Genomic DNA, 23,758 nt, shown 5'->3' with positions numbered 1-23,758 from the left:
GTACTTACCAGAGGTTTTAACCCGACATTAGTACATTATGAAGGTTTATACACGTTTGAACAAATGAAAAAGCAGTTTACATTTCAGCTGCCTTACCACATTGTCCCATTCAGATTCTAGTAGCGGTGCTACAGCATTCTACGTGATGTATTTCTAGAATATTATACAATTCTGAATACCAGTGTTTTTCGTGCCACTTGCCAAATCCTCATGAAATTGTCATGTGGAACAGCCATAGATGTCTTGCATGAGGAATTGGCAAGGGACAAGAAACAATAGCTTGAACACTGCACCAGGCTCTCCTTGGTTATTGCAGTCAAAGAATGCTAAGGAAAAAGTCAGCTGTGATGCTGTGCAACGCGTGAGTCAACGTTCCTCAGACAAAATAAATCCAAAGACTGCAAAAAGGACATACCACTTCCCCATCAAAACAATCAGATTAACTTGAAAAACTCAACATCACTGTTCTGTTAAAATATTTTCCATTGTATTTTTCAGTAATGAAATGCATCCAAAACAAAACTAAGGAAAAAGTATCTTAAGGAAATTGTGAAAATTGCATACAGAATAATCAATGTAAAAAAAAAAATATGGACGAAGAGGGAAGTGCATAAGCGCTCAAATGATATCAACCTGAATCATTACAAGTACAGATGCATATAGACCATTTGGGTTGAGGGACTACAAGATGAGTGACTACATTTCCCACGTTTGGATGGCAATGAGATTTACGTGTAGTTTTAGAACATACCACAGTATGTTAGGCTTTAATATTTGAAAATATTAGCAAAATAAGATACGTTTACAACAAGCACAGGTACAGTATAACTCTGATCAGGGGGAACAATCCATATGAAGGAAATAAAAATACAAACTTTCATTTTTAAAAATATACAGAAATTACAGAAAATCATTCAAGTTAAAAACCAATAATCTGGAAATGGATTTAACAAGTCAGAAGAAGACTCCTAAGAACAAAATTAATTTGGCTTGGTTGAAAGATCGTATTTACACATATGATACACACACGCGCAGTCACCTTCATATACATGACATATTTAACTGCAGAAAACCAGGGCGGGCGGGGGGATTGAACAGGCAGAATCTGAAGTGTCATTTGGTGTTGTTGACCTTCCTTTGTGTGGCAATAGTAGCCCGATTCCCAGATTCTAGTGGCGTGATCTTGCCATCTCTAACTCAAGCCAATGGCCTAGAGACGCATGTAAGACAGCACAAATAGACCAGGCTATGGCGATACTAACGAAACAGGAGCGAAACAATATGACGATGGATGACCGTAAACAACGCTGAACTTGACATGATGATGAGAAGGCGTGATCTCTGTGCCGAGCGACGGTGTCTTCATTCGCGAACGCTGGGCTCTCACATCACGAAAGGCTGCGTTCCAATTCCTTACCTTCTCCCCAGAGTGTGCACTCCCTGCAATGGATGTCGCTCTCCGCATGTGTGCACATGAACCGTACCTTTCCAATCACTGATTGGACAATAGTGGGAACTTGATTTCCTGAAGTCTGCCCTTGTGCACTGGTAACCCCCACCAGCCAGTTGCTTACATTAATCTAAAGGTTTTAAATCCACCAGGTGGAGGGTGCTAGTGTACACTTTGGGAAAAGGTCACAGAATCGTCACACAGCGAAAAGCACACGCCGAACACGCCCTTCACAGGAGGGAGGTGAAGGAGGCGCAGTAACCAAAGAGTCCGCATGAGAACTGAACCTGGATATGTGCTGGTTGAAGAGTCTGTCCTTCCTTCCATTCTCTTACAGTCTCTATCATGTAATAGGCTCCACAAGTCATCCGGGTAAAATAATCAGGAGGTGTAAACGTCTTATCTGCCATGTTTTCTTTTCCTTACAACAGTGCCTGGGGTGTTTTTTTTGTTGTTTTTTTTACGGGGATGGCTTGGATAAGCAATCTGTCTGGCGAATCAAAATCCAAAGGGTGCTTTGTTTTGCATAGTCTCCTTCAGTGCACTTTGTGTTTCCGCTTCTTGTGTTTTTTGTCCTTCTTCTTGCCGGCACACTTCACGCAGAACCACTGCTGGTCCTCCGGGGGGGCGGACAGCATCCCTACACAAGGCCTGTGGGGCAGAACGGGGCGGAGTTGGCAAGTTAGTTAGCGAGCAAAAGGAAGTGGGGAAATTGAGAGACGGAAACAGGTATTCCAAACACACTGAGTATGAGATATCGGTTTTTCCGGTTGTAATTATTCTTGAGGTTCAACGACACCTGTCCTAGGAAATGTTCTTGACTATGCTTCTGCAGCTCAACCAGACCGCTGGACAGAACCATGGTTGATTAACATTGAATGAACTCGGTTGAATGGACATTTAACGGACGCTCCTACCGAGTGCGACATGCAATGGGTTTTAACATTTCGTACTGGCCCACAGTGGGAATTGAACCCACAGCCCTGGCACTGCATGTGCATTGCTATAACCAGGTGAGCTACATGGAGATGAATGTAGGGTTCTAACCAGGTGAGTGAGATGCAGATATATTAAGGGCTCTAACCAGTGGAACTACATGGAGATAAAAGAAGGGCTCTAACCAGGCGAGTTACATGGAGATGAGGGCGCTAACTAAGCGTGCTACATGGAGATCAAGGGCTCTGACCAGGTGAGTTACATGGAGATGAGGGCGCTAACTAAGTGTGCTACATGGAGATCAAGGGCTCTAACCAGGCGAGTTACATGGAGATGAATGAAGGGCTCTAACCAGGCGAGTTACATGGAGATGAGGCGCCAACTAAGTGTGCTACATGGAGATCAAGGGCTCTGACCAGGTGAGCAACATGCAGATGAATGAAGGGCTCTAACCAGGCGAGTTACATGGAGATGAGGGCGCCAACTAAGTGTGCTACATGGAGATCAAGGGCTCTGACCAGGTGAGCAACATGCAGATGAATGAAGGGCTCTAACCAGGTGAGCTGCATAGACATGAATGAAGTGTGCTTCTTACCAGTGGTACCAGTCATCACAGTCGTCACAGCCGATCATGGGACTGCCATCGTCTGGCTTGTTACAGCCAGGGCAGATCCAGATCTGGTTCCCCCACTCGTCACGAATCTACGTTTGGGTAGAAAGGCGTTAACAACCACACTCAAAACAGCAAAATGTAACTGAGGATCACAAATCCCAAGTGATTGTTTTGATTTCCGTTATTTGATTGAATAAGACAACTACTAAAAAAGGCAAAGCTAATGATTTAAATTAATGAAAATATTGGTTAAATATAGATGTGCAGAACTGAATGGTGAAGAGGGGCTCCAGTTACATAGTCAGAGTAATTAATAGCAGCAAAAAAAAAAAAATCAGCTCTCCCCTGAATGGTAAGTATATTATTAGTTTTTGTTACTGACAGTTACACTTCAAGGCAAGAAAACAATTGTTAATAATTGTGAACGATTATTGCATACTGCACAGACTAACAAACTGCATGCAAGGGAAGGTGAACAGCCCACTAACTAGCGTCCATGAAAACATGACCTAAACCGAACACTAATGGAGAGTAACGGGTCAGCTCTCCGAACATTTCCAATAACTTTAACACAATTAGAACACGCCCCTGGAGGTCGGCTGCGCCTCTAAAAACAACAGACCTGTATGGGTCTCGGACAGGAGCAGACAGAAATAAGAGGCACACGCAGGAGCGTTAAAGGGACCAGGCAAAGGGAAACGGGAGGACAGACGGCAGACGGGTGAGTAATATAAAGGGGGTGGGACTCACCACGTATGTACTGACAGTTTCAGTGATCACGCTGCACACCGTTTTCTTGCCGGACGGGGAGGCTGGTGGAGGGCCGGCGGGAGGGAGGTGAGGTGCAGGAGGCGCCAGCGAGGGTACGACCGGGGGGAGGATCGGCGGAGGCGGCGGGAGCTGCAGGCGGCTGCCGGGTCCAGATTTGGGGGCCAGGGCCTTAGGAGCGGGCATCTTGGGTGATGGGGGTGGCGGCGTCTCGGAGTTCGGAACCACCTTGCTTATAACTCTGGAGGTGGACAGAGAGAATGAGAAATGATTACATGCAGGGCAGAGATACAGATGCCCTGGAAGACACAGGTCCTGCCTCAGCACTGTGTTGTAGCGCATCTTTTTATTTATTTTTTCTAAGTTCCAGTATTGGCTGTCAGTTGGTTTTAAAATTGTTTTATTGATTTTTAAAGTACATGTCTGCCATGTTTTTTTTAAGGGCTATGCTCAACCGAACACTCAGATCCTCTGGCAGTGGCCTTTCAGTTGTTCCAAAGCTCAGAAGAAAAACATTCGCTGAGGCCTCTTTCAAGTACTGTGGTCCTGCTCTGAGAGAAAATCTGAGGGTGTCAGGGACTTTGGACACTTTTTAAAGGGTGCTTATTTAGGCTACTCTTAACTGTTTTGAAACAACAGATTTAAAGCACATTGGACAGCATTTCATATAGTGTTTGATAAATGAAGTTAGATCTGGAGATTTGATTTGTACATCTATGTACCATTTCTACTACCTCAGCCTGTGAGGAACAAGTTTAATGCAACCGCATGGTGGCCGAACAAAGACATTTTAAACATATTCCTGGATAAAGACATTTTAGTTGACACTTACATTTTGTCCTGTCCAGCCCCCACTCTCAGGGTCAGCCTGGGGATGACAGGAGACGGGAGAACGGGCGGGGCCTCCACCCTCACCTATGGAAGATGGAGAAGAGTACGGCCCCCGGTTAGTTTACATATGATGAACATTACATAAAGAAATCGCTCCTGAGGAAAGACAAGTTACCTTTTCCAGTCGGATCCTCTCTCTCTCCTTCTCCCTCTCCTTCTCCCGCTTCTCCTTCTCTCTCTCCTTCTCTTTCCTCTTCTCCTCTTTCTCCCGCTCCTTCTCCTTGACTTTTTCCTTCTCCTTTTCCCTCTCCTTGTCTTTATCTTTCTTCTTCTTCTTCTCCTTTTTGTCTTTCTTCTTGTCCTTTTCCTTGCTCTTCACATCCTTGTCCGGGAGGATAGGGGGGAGAGGCGGCAGCATTGAGGGGATACGGAGGCACGTTGAGGGGCTGAACAGCGCAGGAAAGTCACCCAAACCGAACGGGGTGAGGGAGGAGATTTTCTGCTTGTCCCGGTCCTTACCCTTGTCCCTCTTGTCCTTGTCCTTCTTGCTCTTCTCCTTGTCCTTCTTCTTGTCTTTGTGTTTGTCTTTGTCCTTTTTGCCACTGCCACCGTCGCCTCCCTCCCGGGACTTGATCTTGATCACGGAGCCCTCCAGTCCACCAAACTCTGGCCTCTGACCACCACGGAAGTGCTCCCTGAGGTCATCGTCCTTGCTTCCGAAGTCTTTCCACGGCATCTTGGCCTCCTTGGAGACAGAGTCTTTGGTCTTGTCCCTGTTCTTCTCCTTGTTCTTCTCTTTCGTCTTCCCCTTGTCCCGGTCTTTTTCTTTATCTTTCGGCTTCTCTCCTTTCTCCTTCTTCTTCAACTTCGTTTTCAGCTCCTTCTTGAGTTTCTTCTTAACGTCAGCCGAGGAGACCAGTTTGTTCTTCTCCTCGTACATCTTGAGGATGGGCTCCGGCGTGGGGGGCGAGGCGGACGGTGAGGAGAGGTACGACTCAACCGGCGGGTGTCCCTCCGCCGGACCCCCCTGGTTCACCTTGCGTATGACCTCGTTGATGGAGTCGTCCATGGTCCAGTTCCCCGGGCCGCCGGCGGCGTTAAGGTGCAGCGGTGTTGACGTGTCCTTCCCCAGGTTGTTGGCGCTCAGTGACAGCTTGGGCATTCCTCCTGGCTCCATTATGGTGAGCCTCCGCGGTGAGGAGAAGCCATCACTCTCCGACTCTGAGCCGGACGAGAAGGCAAACGGGTCGGGCTCTCGCTCTGCACACGCCCTGGCGATCACGGCGTCAATAGAATCGTCAATGGCGGCGTTGTCCGCACCAGTTTCCCCGAGTTTACCGGGGACAAAGCCCGTCAGCTCACGGTCCTCCAGGCTTTGCCGCGCGTGGATGTTCTCCTTCCCCATTCTCTCGCTGAGGGCCAACAGGGGCAGTCTCTGCAGGTCCCCAGGCCGAGAACCCACCTTGGCTCCAGAGCTCATCTTGGGACTCTTGGGACTTTTAGGGCTCTTGGTCCGGCTCGGGGACTTTTTCCTCTCCTTGGAAGACTTAGGTGAGCGAATGGGGCTGCCAGACATCGCCCCGACAGCGTTTACCCCCTTGGGGGACTTAGTCCGTGGCCTGCCGGGGGACGAACCCTTGAGGCCTTTGCGGGCTTGACCACTGTGAGACTTGTGGTCAGAGTGTCTCCCCGGCGTAACCGGCTGGGGCCTGAAGGACATGGGGGGCCCAGGGGTCTCAGGCGACAGAGACACAGAACCCAGGCTGTCGTGGGAGTGGCCGGCCAGCATGCCCGGAGGAACACGCTGCGGGTTGAGCGAGGTGAGGGGTTCCCTGGGCTCCATGCTCCAGTCGGGGCTGAAGCCGGGGTGCACGCGGGGCCTCTTGGAGGTGGGCATCATGCCCATGGAGGCCTCGGGGCTGTCCAGGTGCCTCTTCACGGGGTGGTTCTCGTCATTCACAGTCTCGTCGTCCTCCGCGTCCTCATCAGTATCATCCAGCGGGACCTGCATGGCCTCTGCAGATGTGCCCATGTCGCCCATGGCCTCTTCCTCCTCCTCTTCTTCAGATTAGGGCAGATAGAAAGAGACAGAAGCACAGGTTAATCATCGTTGCTGAAATCAATCTGCCCCAGGACAATACTGAATTAAAAGGCAAAGGAAAAAACAAACATTGATTTTCTATTCAACGTAAACCCATTAACACCCCCCCTCACCCACCACCATAGAACACAGACAAAGTTTACCCCCCCCCCCCCCCCCCCGTGAACATACACACACCCACACATGAAAAAAAGAACACAGCACACAGAATTCCCACCTTCTTGCAGTGAGACCAAGGGAGGCATGTAATCTGGAATGTAGTCCTTCCTCTCCTCTGTGTCCCCCCGGACCCCCGCTCCAGATTGAGGGAACTGCAGCACATTGTTCTTGCTAACAGGAAAAAGGGGTGTCTGCTGGGCAAACCCAACTGGCTCCAGGTTGTGGACATAGTCCTCCAGTTCTGACAGACTCACCCCCAGGAGCCTGAAGGCCTGGCCCACGTCGTCCAGTACGGGGTCAGTTCGCCCATCTACAAAAAGTACCACACACCGAAGCATGCATGAGACATTGCAATAGGTCTTCTTTAGCACCCACCAAAATACTCTGTTGTCATCCTTCATGGGTCAAACGCAAGGAGTGAGAATGAATTGGCAACAACGTTCATCTACAATTGTACCTGTTGCGTGCTCTGAAACGCTTGCTGTCACATAGTTCCAATAGGAAGTACAGTTATCTAAACAGTTATGTTCCACTGCAGGGTGCTACATGAGAAAAGTGAATGGGATTTGTAATCTAGGAATGACTTAAGCAGCAAGCATCCTGCAACATGGGAAGCAAGGTCTAGAATTGGTAAATGGTTCTTTGTTTAACTTACTAATATATTTTTCAATTGGTCAGAATGAGTCTTCATAGAGGAAATAAATCGGAACTTGCCAGCACAAACATTATCATTCATGTTTTGATTTGGTGTCAGTGATGGCATCACACAGAGTTGAATTTAGGATTTCGTTGTGCACTGCTCAGCGATGTAAGAAGAAATGTGTGTAGCTACACAGTAGTCTGCACGTAATGTTTCGGTGTATGTTATGTAGTTCCGTCATTGTTTACACAATGTTGTAAGCCAACTAGAGTTAGTTAGGCTAACTTTAAATGTCTTTGACAACCTTAGCACTACTAGGCCTCGATTAGAGGGGGCGCTAGTGACAGACCGGGGAATAAACAACATGATCCAACAGCTATCTAGAGTTAGCACGATCACGTTCACTTACAGTAGACGTTTCTAAAATACAGTACTTACAGAGTTCCGAGTATCGATGGCAACCCCTTGCTAACTGCTGGATATATCTGTGCAGAACATCGGAAAGCAAGTCGCAGGCAGTGAGCTGCACTGCATCCCAGCCCAGCGCTTGGCAGATCTGCGCCACCGACACACGCAGCAGCGAGCGGGCATAACTCTCGCACATCTCGCTGACTTTAGTAACGGTCCTAGCTTTGTCAATCCCTACTATAAAGCATTACTATCGTCTTCATGATGCATGAAAGACGTGCAGACGGCGAACAAAACGCTCGATTAGGGTTAATTTAGACATATATTAGAGTAAATATGTTGGCGCTCTTGCCAGAGCCGCCATCTTGTTTCTACCGACAAACCCATCCCAGAAAACGTCGATTAGACATGCGCAAAACCATGGATCGTCACAGGTCTTTACTAGACATCAACCATGCGTATTTCAAACTGTTCCTCATTTTAAACTGAACCTAAACCTGACTCTAAACGTAAACACACTGTGAAATTAATGTCTGACGTTATCCTTAAATTAACACGAACAAGCATGTTTTCCACATTGGAATTTTAAAGATATTTTTTTGCGGGATAGGGTTATGAACTATTTTCAGAAACTACGGAACCCGTGCAGCGGCATGAGTGGACGGAAAAAAATACACCGGAGATGTCATTGACAAAAAAACGCAGTTGACAAAACATGTTTTACATATAAAATATATATATAATAATTAAATTGAAGCTGAAAAAAATATTTCACAAGGGGAGAACAATTCACGACCATTCACTAGAACCATCGACTTGAATGAAGTATTAATTGGGTTTGTAACATTGGACGATTAGCGTTAACCAAATGTCATTAGATTATGGTCTCAAAAGAATGAACAGAGACTGTATATGCGTGAATAAAAGAGACTGCACGTTTGATGTGTCTAGTTCCACTTGTCATTTTGAAAAAGATACACAACCATTCAAATAAATATGTATACTTGCAAGTTCCCTCTCAGGGCAATAGCAATAGTGAGTAAATAAACGGTAATAAGGACACAATACTGATGAAGATGAAGAGAAGTGGACACATACTTTGGTTGGCGGCGTGGGAATGTTGTTCAAACGTGGAAACAGTGCCTTTGGAGAGTATTCAGACCCCTTCAACTTTGCCACATTATGTTTAACAGGGTTAAAGTCTGGGCTTTGGTTGGGCCACTCCAGCATTTTCCTGGCTGTATGCTTGTGGTCATTATTATGCTAAAAGACCAATCTCTCCAATGTTAGGTCCTTCACTAGATCAGTTTCTCCTCAAGGACCTTTCTGTATTTTGCTCTATTTATACTGCCCTCTATCCTGACAGGTCTCCCAGTCCCTGCCTCTGAGAAGCATCCCCATAGCATGATGCTCCCACCTCCATGTTTCACTGTAAGAATGGAATTAACCAAGTGATGAACAGTAAATTGTTTTTACAAGGAGTTGTGCTTTGTATTCTGGCTTTATCATTTGATATTTGTCTCGTCAAACCAGATAATCTGTCTTCGTAATGTCAGAGTCCTTTTGATAGCATGTCATATGTCTTTTACTCAGCAGTTGTGTTTCTGGCATGTTCTCCCATCTCTGGAGAGGACTCTAAAGTGCTGTTAGAGTAGCCATTGGTAGCACATGGTATGCATACGAATGTAAATGAGATACACATACTGTACCAAAGCTTGGGTTCACTGAGAAATTTCCTAGTTTTCCATAAAAAGATACAAGAAATTAGTTTGAATAGAAAATATAGTCAGAAATAATAATAATTATGTAATTCAAACTTATTCTGGTTGTATTCAAACTTATTCTGGACGTATTCTGGTTGTAAATTTGTTGAGGTAATCTGAAGAGATTTCACCCCATGCTTCCTGAAGCACCTCCCACAAATTGAATTGGCTTGATGGGCACTTACGCATGGTGGTGGGACCATCACTTTCAGCTGGGAAAGGGGCTCTGGTCAAGATAGAGGGAATAAATTGCTCCAAATTTCAAACATGGTGGTGGTAACATGGTGCTATGGGTCTTAATCTCTTCAGTTGGGAAAGGGGCATTGGGGCAATGAATAACTCCAAATATCTATATATTTGGGACCTGAATGCAATTAATAACTCAAAATATCATCTTCTGCCAGATAGCTGAAGTTAACAATTTCATCTTTCAAATCAACAATGATTCAAAGCACACAGCCAAATCAAAGTCTTGGAATGCTGTGCAATTGACTGGGCTCAAAAAAGTCTGCAGAGAGTGGAATAAAAAAGCTGAATCCCTGGATGCTATGGTGATAGAGATATATCCCAACAGACTTATTTAATCCACGCAAAAGGTGCTTCCACAAAGTATGAGTTGAGGTATGTGCACACTTCTGCAACCAAGGCATTGACAGTATATATATATTCTTTTTTATATATGTTTTTTTTTCATACCAATTATCGATATGTTCTTCAAAAAATATTAATTGTTAGATTAGGGTATCTTTTTACATGTGAAAAAAGTGTGTACATGATTTGTCTTGATGTAAGCCTTTACATAAACAATTCCTACATTTTTTATAGTAAAATACTTTTTACAACCACTGTATGTGGTGGTTGCCGCAGAAGTACGTAAGTTTAGGATAAGATACGATTAAAGTAGTGGCCGGGTGTAGAAGTTCGATTTAGATTCATGTTATCCATTGTATGAATTTCTGATGTATTACTCCAACACAGTGGGTGGCGTCAAGCTCCTTTGAGTTTGCAGGGGTGTATGCCATAAAAGAAGAACGTCTCAGTTAATACCTAGTTCGCTGGGATCATTTTCTGCGCTGCGCAGCCTGAAAACTTCTCAACTATCAAACAGCCATTTCTGTTTCACTTACTGACAGGGTAGTTTGGGCGATTTAATAAATAAGGACGTTCAGCCATGGATGAGGAGTATGACGTTATCGTTCTTGGGACCGGGTTAACGGTGAGAAAGTTGACAAAGCAATAGCTTGTACAAACCTCCAATAGTTCGAGTATGCCCATACATGACATTTTAGTGTAACTTTAGCTAGCTAGCTAACTCGTTTGTTAGCTCTCGATTGATTGTCAGTTATTTTAATGAATCTCGTTTACATATTTCTCAGTAACGTAGCAAGTGTTATTCGTGTGAGGTGATACTTTCCTACTTTAGAACAACCCGAGAGCTCACACGTTTCCTGATATTTTCCTTAGAGAAAAATGTATGTAGCAAGCTAGTTTAACTAGCATTAGAAGCTACTGTGTATAGCAAGTAGTTCGCTAACTAGTTTGGCACGCCTGTACTTGTTATTTACATTGTTTTTGTGTTCCTAGCAACCTGTGTGAATTTTATTTTCTTCCAGGAATGCATTCTTTCCGGCATTATGTCTGTAAAGGGAAAAAAGGTGTTGCATATGGACAGAAACTCGTACTATGGTGCAGAGAGTGCTTCCATCACACCACTGGAAGATGTAAGTAAAGGCACACAAAATAGGACCCTTTTATAATGTAACTGAATGCATGTTTTCTGTTCACATAGTTGTTCCTTTACAGTAACTGGTGAATCCTCAACTAGGCCAGGCCAGTAATTGGCTTAGCTTGGCTCAGTTGTTTGAAAAAGGTATTGGATTGTTTAGGTTCAACAGCCTCCAGAGTGTGGCGCTATCACACGGAGTAAAGCGTAACTTCATTTGAATTCACTTACTTTGACTGCAGGGCTTACCTTCAATTGAAACCTCGTATAGTTATTTTTGTTCAGCAAATATATATTTTTAGATTTTTTTTTGTGTGTGCATAAACCGTATTAATCTTTCTGGCATGTATACAGTTATAACAGTAAGTACACTTATTAGATAATTGACGTTTGAGAATGACCATGTTTTGTCTTGAGTCATGTGTAGTGGAGGATCTGATTGGTTAGTGTCAAAGGCTGCCAATAGGTCTGGGTTGATGAGAACAAAGTAGAGGGAGTATTTCAAAACTTGAAATGGCACTAATATTTTATTATTTTAGAAAGTATCCATAATTCCAGGGTCTGCTAAATGAATGTAATATTTAGAGACTAACAAGGAGATATTGGAAATGGCAAAACATCACTGAGAATCATATATCAGGCAGCTTTAATTGAAGTACATAAACAACATCACACTTAAAATAAATGAATTGACTGGGGTTGCATTTTGGTCAAAATTTCTATTTTGGCGAAATATAGAATTTGCACAAGTAATGCTCTTAGGTTTCACAGCGGCTTGACTAGAAACAAATTCCACATACATAAGTAGAGCACCTGTTTGGTGTTACCAAACTAAAACCAACTCTGAATGTTTGTTAACATATTGTCAGTCCTCTTCCACCTCTGTAGTCATGGCTCCAATGTGTTCTCTTATGTGTGCATGCATCGATTTCATGCTTCCATACCATTCATGTTCAGCCTCTGTAATAAAAAAAAAAGTTTCATTTTTTTCTGCATCCTAGATTGATCTAACTAATCAATAATTAAATTAGACTAGCCATTTTTCATTATCGAAATTGTTGATGAGTTGTTGCTGCCATGGCCTCAAGTGTGGGTTTCTTGACTGGCCCTCTTGAAGTAAAATAAAGGGGGTGGGGGGGGCGCAGTTTTGTAAGCTTAAATTAATAAATCAGGTTACCTTTTCCAGTCAGTGGTATGGTGGGGTATTCAACAGTTTTATCATTTTAGCACCTATATCTCCTGAATGTTTGGCATCCAGGTCCCAAATGTCCCTTTCAGAGCAGTTCTTTTATGGACAAACATTGTCCATAGTTATTACATTTAAATGGATCTGCTGTAATGTTATCTATGCTTTCCTAATTTCTATTGTTGAAAAATTGAGGAACATTCAAGTTTGAGGTACAAAGTTTGAGCTATATGTTTAATTGTCAAGGAGACATTAAATAAAATAAAAATGTTTTCAGCTTTCAAACTGCATGCCGAAACATAAATTATATTGAGTTAATTGCCAACATTTTCCACTATCCATTTCATTTGTTTTGCAATCCCTCTGCAGTTATACAAGCGCTTCAGTCTTCCAGGCAAACCTCCAGAGTCCATGGGAAAAGGTCGGGACTGGAGCGTGGACCTCATCCCAAAGTTCCTGATGGCTAATGGTAGGAATTTAAATATATTATCCTAAAAACAACATTTAATGGTCTGTTGTATCATTAACACAGTAAAATCGGCTTATATAATAATAATTAGAGGCTAATATCAGTTATTTGTTGAAAAATATATTATTTTTCAATGACCCAAAACATAACCCAGGTACAATACTTATTTTGGAAGTTATGGAAGAATTTGATCTTAGCGGCCTGTTCCAGCTTGATATAAATCGTTTTGAAATATTTTCCATTACATACTATAACAAACGTCCCTCCCTCTGCTCAACCCAGGTCAGCTGGTGCGAATGTTGCTGATTACTCAGGTAACGCGTTACCTGGACTTCAAGGTGATTGAGGGCAGCTTTGTCTACAAGAAGGGATCCATCTACAAAGTCCCCGTCACTGAGACCGAGGCCTTGGCCTCCAGTAAGTACATCCACAGGTTTCTCCATCACTTATTGTTAGGGTATATGCTGTGCCATTGTAAACACACTTCTACTTCCAGTACAGTAAGTGCATGCATTCCTTTGTATGCGTAGCTGTTTTACCCCATTAATAATATCAGTCAGAATTAAACCCTCAATCTTTTCAAATGAGTCCGATGGGAAGTTATTCATTTTTAATCTTATTTTAGACACCAAGTGCTTTTACAATTTCTGTCCATTTTATGCACCCTTTCAGGTTTGATGGGGATTTTTGAGAAGAGGCGGTTCAGGAATTTCTTGATCTTTGTCGCCAATTACGACGTGAATGACCCCAAAACCATGGAGGGTGTTGACCCCAACAAGTCTACGATGCGTGAACTGTACAAGAAGTTCAGCCTGGGTCAGGACGTGATGGACTTTACTGGCCACGCTCTCGCTCTGTATAGGACAGATGAGTAAGTGGCTTAGTCAGAAATTGTACCCTGTTCAGTATATAGTGCTCTTTTGGCCAGAGCCTGTTGGGGTCTGGGAAGAAGTAATGACATGGGCTACATTCTGTCAAGGTCCCTGAAGAGACTGATTTGTAGCCTAGGATGCTTCGTAATGACTTATTCATGAACGTTCAAGATGTCACAGTCTCTCATCTCATGGCTTAGTCATGAACGTTGTGATTGTAACAGTCTCAAACGTTATGGATGAATTCCTTAACATTCAAAGTGTTTACACCGTTTGTTGTTGTGATCTCCTAGTTACCTGGACCAACCCTGCATCGACACCATCAACAGGATCAAGTTGTACAGTGAATCTCTGGCCAGATATGGCAAGAGTCCTTACCTTTACCCCCTCTATGGCCTGGGGGAGCTGCCACAAGGCTTTGCCCGGTAACACTCTCTTTTGCCTTCTCCCTGTCATCTGTTTTAATCTTTTTAGCTCAGCTAGTTTACTCTTTAATAATGTTAGCAATAATAATTATTGATCTCATACGTGTAGATCTCTCATAGATATATATAGAAAGATAGAGATATCTCATGAGAGAGAGATCTCAAACATGCAACATTCTTGACACAATGTAAAATGCACAAAAGCAAAGTTTTAGTTACTGTTTAATTACCTGTTTATAAAGTAACAAGTTCCAGAATTCAATGCCAAATGCTATTGGAGAATATGACAACTTTTTAGTGCCTAGCAGATTAAATATAGGCAACTGTACTGTGAACACCGACGTGTTGTACATGCTTTGTACAGCCAAAAACACTAACAAACGTTTACCTATAGAAATTAATTATTCCAATGAATTTAATTTTGACATGCAAATTCATGCTTTCCACCCTTTCCACTAAAACAGGATGTCATTTTTTACTGAATGTGATAATTAGTATAACCGCTAATAAATTACAGAATAACACTAAGAATGTAGTTTCAAAAACATACTCAAGGTCAACCATGACTACACACAAAATGACTTGCAGTTTGTATAACATGGAGGTTTTGCTAAATAAAAAAACAGAACTACATTTCCCCAATCTTTCAATACGTGTTCTGACGTGTGTTTTAGCTCCTAAATTCCCTTTCCCACACTCCTTCTGGCCAATCATATGAAAAACATGTCACTGTAGAACCCAATCACAGACGCCTCCTTCAAGGAACCCAAGGCGATTGGTTCAGTTCCTACAGGCGTCACATTCTGTTCATAATCTGAAGATGTATGTTCAGTTTACCTTACGTTTTAAAAGCGTCTGCTTAGTGTAATTTATTATTATTATTACATTAACTGACTTCTCTTTCTAGATTGAGTGCCATCTATGGTGGGACGTACATGTTGAACAAACCCATAGAGGAGATTGTAATGGAGAATGGAAAGGTGGTAGGGGTCAAATCAGAAGGAGAGGTGAGATTTGTTTTCTTCCCTATTGTGTACATATGACCAATGTTGGAATGGTTCTGGGGGGGGTGGTCTCCATGGGTATGCTTCCCCGTTAACAACCTTGACCCTATAACCATGGCTACCCGCGCTTCCCTCTCCAGATAGCTCGCTGTAAGCAGCTGATCTGTGACCCCAGCTATGTCATGGACCGGGTCAGCAAAGTGGGCCAGGTGGTGCGGATCATCTGCATAATGAGCCACCCCATTAAGAACACCGGCGACGTCAACTCCTGCCAAATCATCATCCCACAGATCCAAGTGAACCGGAAACACGGTGGGTGAATCCTGGGGCGTTACCTAGCCATATAGGACTGAACCACACACTGTTTATATATATATACCACATTCATACATGGTAGTTAAGAATTCAAAAAATTACGTTCGTGAAATCTGATTTGCCACTCGTACAACAGAAACTTCTCGGAGGAAACTGTAAGGGTCCACTCTGGTCACATGGTCATCCATCTGAAATCTCCTTGCCCCCGAAATGTCCCACTTGCAAAACAAATTGTGGGTTTAGTAGACCAGTTGAGCGGCAAGCAATCCAACCTGTTGAAATAGACCAACGCCGCCAAAACCAACCTGCTGCACACCGGAACCTTACATGAATGTCATCTGGGGTTTCATTTCAGACATCTACGTGTGTATGATCTCCTCTGCTCACAATGTGGCAGCACAGGGCAAGTACATTGCCATCGCGAGCAGTGTGGTGGAGACCAACGACCCAGAGAAGGAGCTCAAACCTGCCCTGGACCTGCTGGAGCCCATTGAACAGAAGTAGGCCTGTGGTTTTTGTGACATCTCATTGTTTGCTTAGCCGGGAATCAAACCAATCGGTTGTCAACCTCAGTCACCTTGCAGCCCATGACAAAAAAGTTGCTAGAACACCATGTAAGGAAAAACCATGCCAGTCCTAGTCTCTCAAAAGGATAGGTTTAAAAAACAAACAGCAGGACTATATTTAAGCACTTAGACACAAGAGTGTGTTTAAATGGCTAATACCACCATCTGACTGCTGTTATACACAATTCCCTTAGCTGTAGTCCATGGACAGTATACCACCTTCTTTGTTAACCGGTTACCAACGCATTTAGAACAGTAAATCGTTTTGTCATAACCGTGGCATACCCTTTCATACTGCACCTGTCAGCATTCAGGGCTCACGCCACCCTGTTAATTTACTGCATTGTACTTTAGAACATACTGTTGAATGGTCAAACTATAATCATTGAATGGCAAAACATTTAAGCAACTGATAGACCCGGGTTTTAATTCTGCTGGCGGATTAGCCAAGGGATCCCATGCAGGATGTCGCAATTAGCCAGCACGGTCTGGGTTTTGGGAGGGTGGGGTGGGGGTTGGGTTGGTTAGTTATCCAATATGGCTGCCTTTCCTTGCTCTCTAGCGACTCTGTGGCAGGTTGGGTGCCTGTTGGGTAGATTTAGGTAGGGTGTAGTGTGTATCCTTTGGCACACAGGGATTCCGGGATACATTTCTGGTTTGAGTGAGAACCATGATAAGAACCAGAGTGGTGTCGGATGTGCTTGGGGGACACGTCTCAACGTGAACTAGCCTCAGTCCACTGGGAGTTGCCATGATAATGCTGGGCCTTAATTGTGGATCAGATTAAATTGGAAAGTGTAAAAATGCTACTGTCTCCCTATTGAGCGGACTGGTTACATGTCCACCATTTGTTAATGTTTTCTGACGCCATTGGGACCTTGTCTCATCAGGTTTGTGAGCGTCAGTGATCAGTATGCCCCAACTGATATGGGAAAAGACAGCCAGGTGAGTGCCTTTTGTTGTAATAAATCTCATAGAATTAACCAACTGTATGTATGCCTAGAGTGAAAGGATAAGGGCATCTGGCTGAAGAAATGTTTTCACTGTGTCTGCTACAATGTCCCTATAAAGTCATGTTTCCACCGCAGGAACTTTACATAGAAACTAGAAGTTATGTTCCAGGGAATATATTTTACCTCCAAAACAGTCCCTGCTAGGGGGTAGTACTTCCCAAAAGTACCAGAACTTGCAGTGCTGAATTTCTGAATTGGAGCGGAGGAACACAGACGCAGCCCACGGGTTAATTGCATTGAACAATCGTACAAATGTTTTCATTAGTTTATAATAAATATCAGGAGATATTTAATATATACATTATTTCGTGGTAACCATAAAAGTTGTGACTATGGTTGGGAATTAATGTCCTAGCTGTATATTTTCATATATTCTGGGGCGCATAGTCTGTGGCTTGGTAATGTTAATCATCATTTGGTCAGGATATTGTTTTTTGTTTTTAATAGTAAATCCTCAGGCTTTTACCTTAGGCTGAACATGCACACATTTAAACTATGCGAGCAGCCAATATCAATTTGCTTTCTACCCGTCGCCAAAGATTTCGTTTTATGGTAACGTGAAATTAAACTCTGCCAACTGAGATTACCCAGATATTGCCTTCTGTGGTGAAATGCTCCATCAACATTTCATTGGAGCTTCTAATTTAAACTCCATACTAATTTCAGCATGTGATTGGTCTCCAAACCGTATTGTTGTATTTAGAGGTGTGATACAAAAGCTGGGTGGATAATTTAAGTGACCAGGGAGTTTATTGTGCACTTGTTTCTCGTGTGTAGCAGACCGACACAGTCTTTTATTCAGACAGCAACCTAAAGTGCATTTGATATGAAACTCCAAAGCGATGAGAACCAGCATGCATTATCTATTCACATTAACACCACCGAAGATGAAATCCAGGCCTTATTTCGTGTTTATGCTTAGGACCAAAATCCAGTTGGAATTGGAAACAGAAATCCATAATAACCTGCAAGTTAAGTGAGCTGAACATTACTCACACTGGGAAACAGTGCTGGGTGAAGCTTAACATTTTAAAACAAGTTGTTAATTATTTATACTTGTGCACGTTTGCATTTTGCACCTACATTCTTGGGGAGAAATAGTTGTGGAGCCAAATGTATAGTGGCTGTTTGCGTACATCTGAAAACAGGACTCCCACACTGTCTCGCTTACTGCTGAAATATTTATTAAATCACAACAGATGAAGAACAAAAGAAATTGATACACGATAGCGTGAATACGGCTGTCATCCCACGGTCAATTTCCGCAATAGCTTGTAAAAGCCAATAAATCACTATCAACAGCTGCACAACTTGACTCTCCTCCATGGTTACTGTGCTGTTGCAATGTTGCTTTGTATGGTGCATACGTCAGAGTCAGAACATGCGTCAGCGGACTAATTTGCCTAGTCTTGGCAGGTCTTTTGACTGTGGTGGAAACGCACACAACAATGGGCTGAAGAAACCTTTTTAGTTCCTTAAAGTAGTTCCTGGGACTAAATGTTCCAGCTACCTTTGGTGGAAACGCAGCTTAATATTATAATTCCTGTATCAGGCTGTGCTTTTTTTAAACCACCAGAGACTGTTGAAAAACATGGGGTCAATGTTAATGGCCTATTTCTTACATCTTCTCAAAACTCAGTTTGAGGGGGAAGGCACTGTAGTTTACTTTTTCAGTGGGTGTTGAGAAGATGCACAGTCTGCAAATGGAATTATCCTAGTGTCCAGCACTTTTTCACGTCAATGCCTCTGGGATCTCTGTACAGGTCTTCATCTCCCGTACGTACGATGCAACGACCCACTTTGAGACCACCTGTGATGACATCAAGGACATCTACAAGCGCATGACGGGCTCTGAGTTTGACTTTGCAGAGATGGAGCGCACAAAGAATGACATCTTTGGTGACGCGGGTGACCAGTGAGAGTTAGCTTGTTAGTGTCCGAACTCAATCTTAACTGGTTTAGAATCCAAATGTATTGTGGAAATCTGTATCTATGACGCTTTGAAATGTTTGTAGAATGAAATTAAATGTTTATTACAGCCAGGCGAACAATTTGGTGGCTGCATTTATAGGCTGATTTCTGAGAGTTTAAGAATGATCATATTTCTGTACCATCATGAAGGTTTCTTCACATTCTTATGAATGAGAATGTCGCCAAAGAATTGGTTTTATTCAGGGGTTTATACATAAACAATATAACTTGTATTTTTACTTTAAGGCACTAGTCTGTGTTTAAGTGAAATAAAGACTTATTTTATCTGCGATTGAGGACATGACCATGGCCACTTTGTGTTTGTTTCCCCAAAAATAAATATTCAACCATCAATTTCTTTATCACATTTTGCAATGAAGGTCTTCAAACATACAAATAAATAGCCTACTGATCACATGAAAGCTATGCACTGAAATAAGTGTTCTATACAGAATCTGGATGATGATTTTTTTTTACAGTAAATCTACAATTATTTAAAGGAAATGTAACAAGTTGATCTAAGTAAACTTTCTGAAATTCAAGGCTTTAAAACATGAATGTAATGTACATCTAACTTTACAAGCTATTTACATCACAATGATTTGAGTTGAGCATGTCAAACCGTAATGCATATTTCGAAGTAAAATGTGCTTTCCCTGATGGGATGCCGTTTTAGTATGGATTCCAAGATTTCCATCTCAGTTATTCCTTTTCATTCCGCTTGCTCTTTTGAAGTCTTGGTCAAGATAAATCACTTGTCAATGTGACAACTGTTACTCATGTAAAAAAGGGGAAAATCATGCCTTCAGTAAATTTCTCAAAAGCTTCCCAGTTAGCTTAAGAGATTGTGCATGTGTCACTCTGAGAAAGCAGGAGGAAAGAGTTAATATTCATTGTGAATATGCCATGTTTTGCAAACGCCTTGTCTGCCGTTGTGTCTGTAAAATAAAAGAGAACTGTCAGAAACAAGCATTCTTGAGATTCTTAAAAATGTAACAGGAATTATTTTACTGATTCCCCACAATCAATTACAAAATGTAATGAACTTAAATCTTAATGAATGCTGTACAGGAATAAGCCTGATCTCTCACCAGTAATAAAAACAGGTAGACGAGCTGATATGTTCTGGACCTGCAGGCGTTCTAGACAGTGAAGGTAGTTAGGCCGCTCCCTTGAAATTACATCACAATCATGGTAGGGTAAGACCTCCACCATCCCAGCCTCCTGACAGACATCCATGAAGATTTTTTTTCCCTTTGCCTCGGCGCTAGACCTGTGTCAAATCAAACTAGTACAACTTAGCAAACAAAGAAAAAAAATAAACATTCCATCAAACCCAAAGGATGTCTACTGGAGATTTAGTCAGATCACTAAACCGGTGTTTCCCAATCCTGGTCCTCAGGACACTAAGTGGTGCTGGTTTTGGTTTTTGCCACACACCCGTTTCAGCGTTGCCCTCACATACTTGATTAACGTAACCAACCTATCATCAAGTCTTCTATTTGAATCAGGTGTTTGGGCGCCTGGGCAAAATCAAAAACACCAGGATTTGGAAACGCTGCACTAAACCTCAAGTCGGAGTTGAGCCAAGTCCAAGACGGTCACGAGTCCTATGGTTAAAATCTAGTCAGCAATTCATCTGGCTAGCAATTGAGTCACAGGTTTATGCCCGAAGTTGGGGTTGTGGTGCTCGAGTCCTGATCCTGGAGCTCAACTACAATACAGTCTAATACCGTTCGAGTGGCAAGCCCTTTTTGCTGACTTAAATACTTAAAGTCAGGATAACCAGGCATTGGGATGCAGTGTGCAAGGTGTGATGGTTTAGTAAGAAAACAATATCAATGCGTACTTTTCCACTGGGACAGGCAAACACAACCACGGTAACTATTAAATTCAACGCCACAGATTGTTTTTTAGTAACCACACAAAGGGTAGCGAACTAGAAGACTGTTTTGCCTCTACATTGTTTTAATGCTTGCGTGATGTGTATGACCGGAGCTGGAACAGAGCCTGGCTGCCCGCCTGCCCACACTCCCCTGCTGATGTGGGCAGTTTGTGGCATGAATTCCTGACTGCAAAACAACTGATCAGAGCTTCAGTACTGCTGACATCTTGGCCAAAAATATTGGCAGCCTTGCACTTTCTTCAAGTACTCACAATTGTCTCCAAAAAAATAAGTATTTTTCTTTCACTGTTGATATTACACAACAGTGTTCTTTTGATTCAGAACTTAATACAGTATATTATTTTTTATCATATAGACAGAAATGGCACTGACAGAATTACTGACATCCTATGCTCAATATTTGGAAGCCACAGACTTAACTCCAAAATAACGTGAATCAACTACTGTAAACTGATACAGTTCTCCCAGATTCAAAGTTTGCCTTCTTCCAACTGCTGTTTTCAGATCTCCACAGGTTTTCAATGTGATTTAAATCTGGAATCATTAGTGGCCACTTCAAAACAGAGATTGGTCTTGAGCAACTGGGTGCTTTTTGAAGTGTGTTTTGGGTCCTGGAAGACCCATGACCTTTGAAGGAGACCCAGCTTTCTGACTAATTATCTTTCTGTTATGCCAATAGATTTAAAACCTGTTTCCTATCGTACTACTCAATAAAATGTTTTGGGTTTCACATTATTGTGTTGACATAAAAGTACACGGTCCCCCTTATATTTGACCCCAAACTATGACTCAGTCTTTACATTAATTTCTGATAAAATTCATGACGAGTGTTAATGCCACCTAAGTTGACTGTACTGTACATAAATGGGTAGTATATGTATTTTTTAACTTTAACAGCCTTCCGGAAGAAATGGTTCAGTAATTGAAGAAAGTGCAAAAGTGACAATATTTTTATCGACCACTTTATCTCCTCATCAAGTCCAAGTCACCAATAGTTGAAAAGGCAAATCTGAGTCAAGTCCAAGTCAGGTCACAAATCTGGTACTTGAATACTACAGGACTGACGTCTACAACTTTGAGTGGAATGATCAATTCTGCTGGTAAGTTAGAAACATTAAAGGTCTGTTAGGTCCTCTTAATAACAGAATTGTAAATCAGCTCATAATTCAAACAAACCCAGGGTCTTTGACAGCCTGCACTGAGAGTTAATTTTCAAGGTGATTTTAGCTTTAGCCAAATCGAAGGCATTTACTGAAATAATTTGTTAAAATATAGTTACCACACATTAAGCAGCTAACAAAAGGTTAAAACATCTCTTACAAGCAGAAAAAACAGTTACCGTGCATTCTCTTTGAGCTTCCGACTGTCTCTGTAGTGCAACAGCCATTTCCATTTCCCCTTTTTACTCAGGCCCTCCAGGAAACCAGACATTATCTTCATATTGCCTGAGTTAAAAAGAGACTGCAGTAAGCTCTCAATTGCATACTATGTGCGTCCCCTCTCCTAATATCCTTCTCAAAACCTACTGGATGAGAAAGACAGAGGACCCTCCCAGTTGAACCTCTTTAATGGGTTTTGAGAGGGAACAAGGAGAGGAGAATGCAATTGATATCTTTCCAATGTGTGACTCACATGTAGGTGGTATGGTGAGGGACAGCATAGCCTGGCCCGAGATCTGTTCCTAACATCATCCATAAGAGCTAGCCAGATGAAACCAACAGACCTGGGACCAGGCTAGGAATATCCTGGAAAAAGCTAATATATACATTCATAGTATACTTCTATGGTCTCCAGCAAACAGTGAATTTTTCATACTAAGACTGAGTGAGTCGAGTGCCGCTCCCTCAAACACCACAAAACCTCCTTTGCAAAAGAGTTCTTGGTGGGTCAGGTTTATGATGTCATCAGGACGGTCAATACCAGCAAACAACACGTTCGGAGACTTCTTCAACTCAAGCAAGTGAGGAACCTGAGATTTAAAACAGAAGTCTCTAGATGACAATGTAATAACAATGTATACCAATTCAAAAGCCTGAATTGGTGACCCCTGTCCAGGAGCATAAAATACCTTGAAGTCTATAATGCAAGCACAGTTTTACCTGACAAATGTGTTCAGCAATATCTTCATTCCTCAAGATAATATGGAGAGGAGACGAGGGAATATCCTTTCCCAGGCAGAATTCAGAAGGTTCCACAGCAATATGTCCCTCTGCTTCTAACAGCTCCTACAATAGTAAGTTATATATTTTTAAACATGGGGCAAGAATGAACTTTGGCTTTCATTATTGTTAGGGATGCAACAGTACATGTATTTGTAAATGTAAAGTATGGGGGGGGGGGCTCTTTATGTATCACACATTCACCTGAATGATTACAGCTTAAAACATTTTTCAAAATAAATAGCTAGGTTAGATACGCTGTGATGAATGCTTCTTGAATAAATCCAATGAAAAAAGTAAAATAATAAGGCTAATTCTATTTAAACCAGAGACTCCGCATGTTGGAATTGAAATTATAATAACTGTGGATGCTTTTCCAAATGTTGGAGGAATAGCTAGTTCTACAATGGCAATGGTGGTATTGACAAACCAATGTTATAGAATCCTTCAGTTTTGTTTAACTCTCCAGTTTGGCAGACT

At 42.5% G+C, this 23,758-nt stretch overlaps 3 protein-coding genes across 8 annotated transcripts in view; 1 reads left to right on the top strand and 2 right to left on the bottom strand.

The window, feature by feature from the left end:
- Positions 1 to 470: 470 nt before the first annotated feature.
- Positions 471 to 8,334, bottom strand: taf3 (TAF3 RNA polymerase II, TATA box binding protein (TBP)-associated facto). 3 transcript variants are annotated; one of them, XM_013138937.3, is made up of 7 exons: positions 7,937 to 8,334; positions 6,917 to 7,168; positions 4,774 to 6,656; positions 4,600 to 4,682; positions 3,750 to 4,008; positions 2,982 to 3,088; positions 471 to 2,101 (listed from the first exon to the last, which is right to left on the bottom strand). In XM_013138937.3, the coding sequence occupies exons 1-7, from the start codon at positions 8,100 to 8,102 to the stop codon at positions 1,987 to 1,989; spliced, it is 2,865 nt and encodes a 954-aa protein (XP_012994391.2). In that variant the 5' UTR covers positions 8,103 to 8,334; the 3' UTR covers positions 471 to 1,986. The 3 variants fall into 3 exon arrangements, with proteins under 3 accessions (XP_012994391.2, XP_010888055.2, XP_012994392.2); XM_010889753.4 differs by having other exon boundaries at positions 4,774 to 6,659; positions 7,937 to 8,333; XM_013138938.3 differs by having other exon boundaries at positions 3,765 to 4,008; positions 4,774 to 6,659; positions 7,937 to 8,333.
- Positions 8,335 to 10,724: 2,390 nt separating this feature from the next.
- LOC105021817 (rab GDP dissociation inhibitor beta) lies at positions 10,725 to 19,505 on the top strand. The gene is made up of 11 exons (XM_010889754.4): positions 10,725 to 10,885; positions 11,283 to 11,390; positions 12,948 to 13,047; positions 13,330 to 13,464; positions 13,720 to 13,918; positions 14,213 to 14,344; positions 15,252 to 15,351; positions 15,489 to 15,660; positions 16,019 to 16,163; positions 17,120 to 17,174; positions 19,006 to 19,505. The coding sequence occupies exons 1-11, from the start codon at positions 10,841 to 10,843 to the stop codon at positions 19,159 to 19,161; spliced, it is 1,347 nt and encodes a 448-aa protein (XP_010888056.1). The 5' UTR covers positions 10,725 to 10,840; the 3' UTR covers positions 19,162 to 19,505.
- tasor2 (transcription activation suppressor family member 2) overlaps positions 19,195 to 23,758 on the bottom strand; it is a 26,089-nt gene continuing 21,525 nt past the window's right edge. For all 4 annotated transcript variants that reach the window (XM_020040211.3, XM_020040213.3, XM_020040212.3 and 1 more), the window contains 5 exons: positions 23,219 to 23,344; positions 22,935 to 23,088; positions 22,459 to 22,564; positions 20,305 to 20,486; positions 19,195 to 20,151 (listed from right to left, as the gene is read on the bottom strand). In XM_020040211.3, coding sequence (XP_019895770.3) covers positions 20,051 to 20,151; positions 20,305 to 20,486; positions 22,459 to 22,564; positions 22,935 to 23,088; positions 23,219 to 23,344 — 669 coding nt within the window. In that variant the 3' untranslated portion in view covers positions 19,195 to 20,050. The remainder of the gene's footprint in view (positions 20,152 to 20,304; positions 20,487 to 22,458; positions 22,565 to 22,934; positions 23,089 to 23,218; positions 23,345 to 23,758) is intronic.

This window comes from Esox lucius, chromosome 19 (assembly GCF_011004845.1).
Source record: "Esox lucius isolate fEsoLuc1 chromosome 19, fEsoLuc1.pri, whole genome shotgun sequence".
NCBI lineage: Eukaryota > Metazoa > Chordata > Actinopteri > Esociformes > Esocidae > Esox > Esox lucius.
Note: the sequence above shows the minus strand (reverse complement) of the source record. Positions and strands in the feature narration are given on the sequence as shown.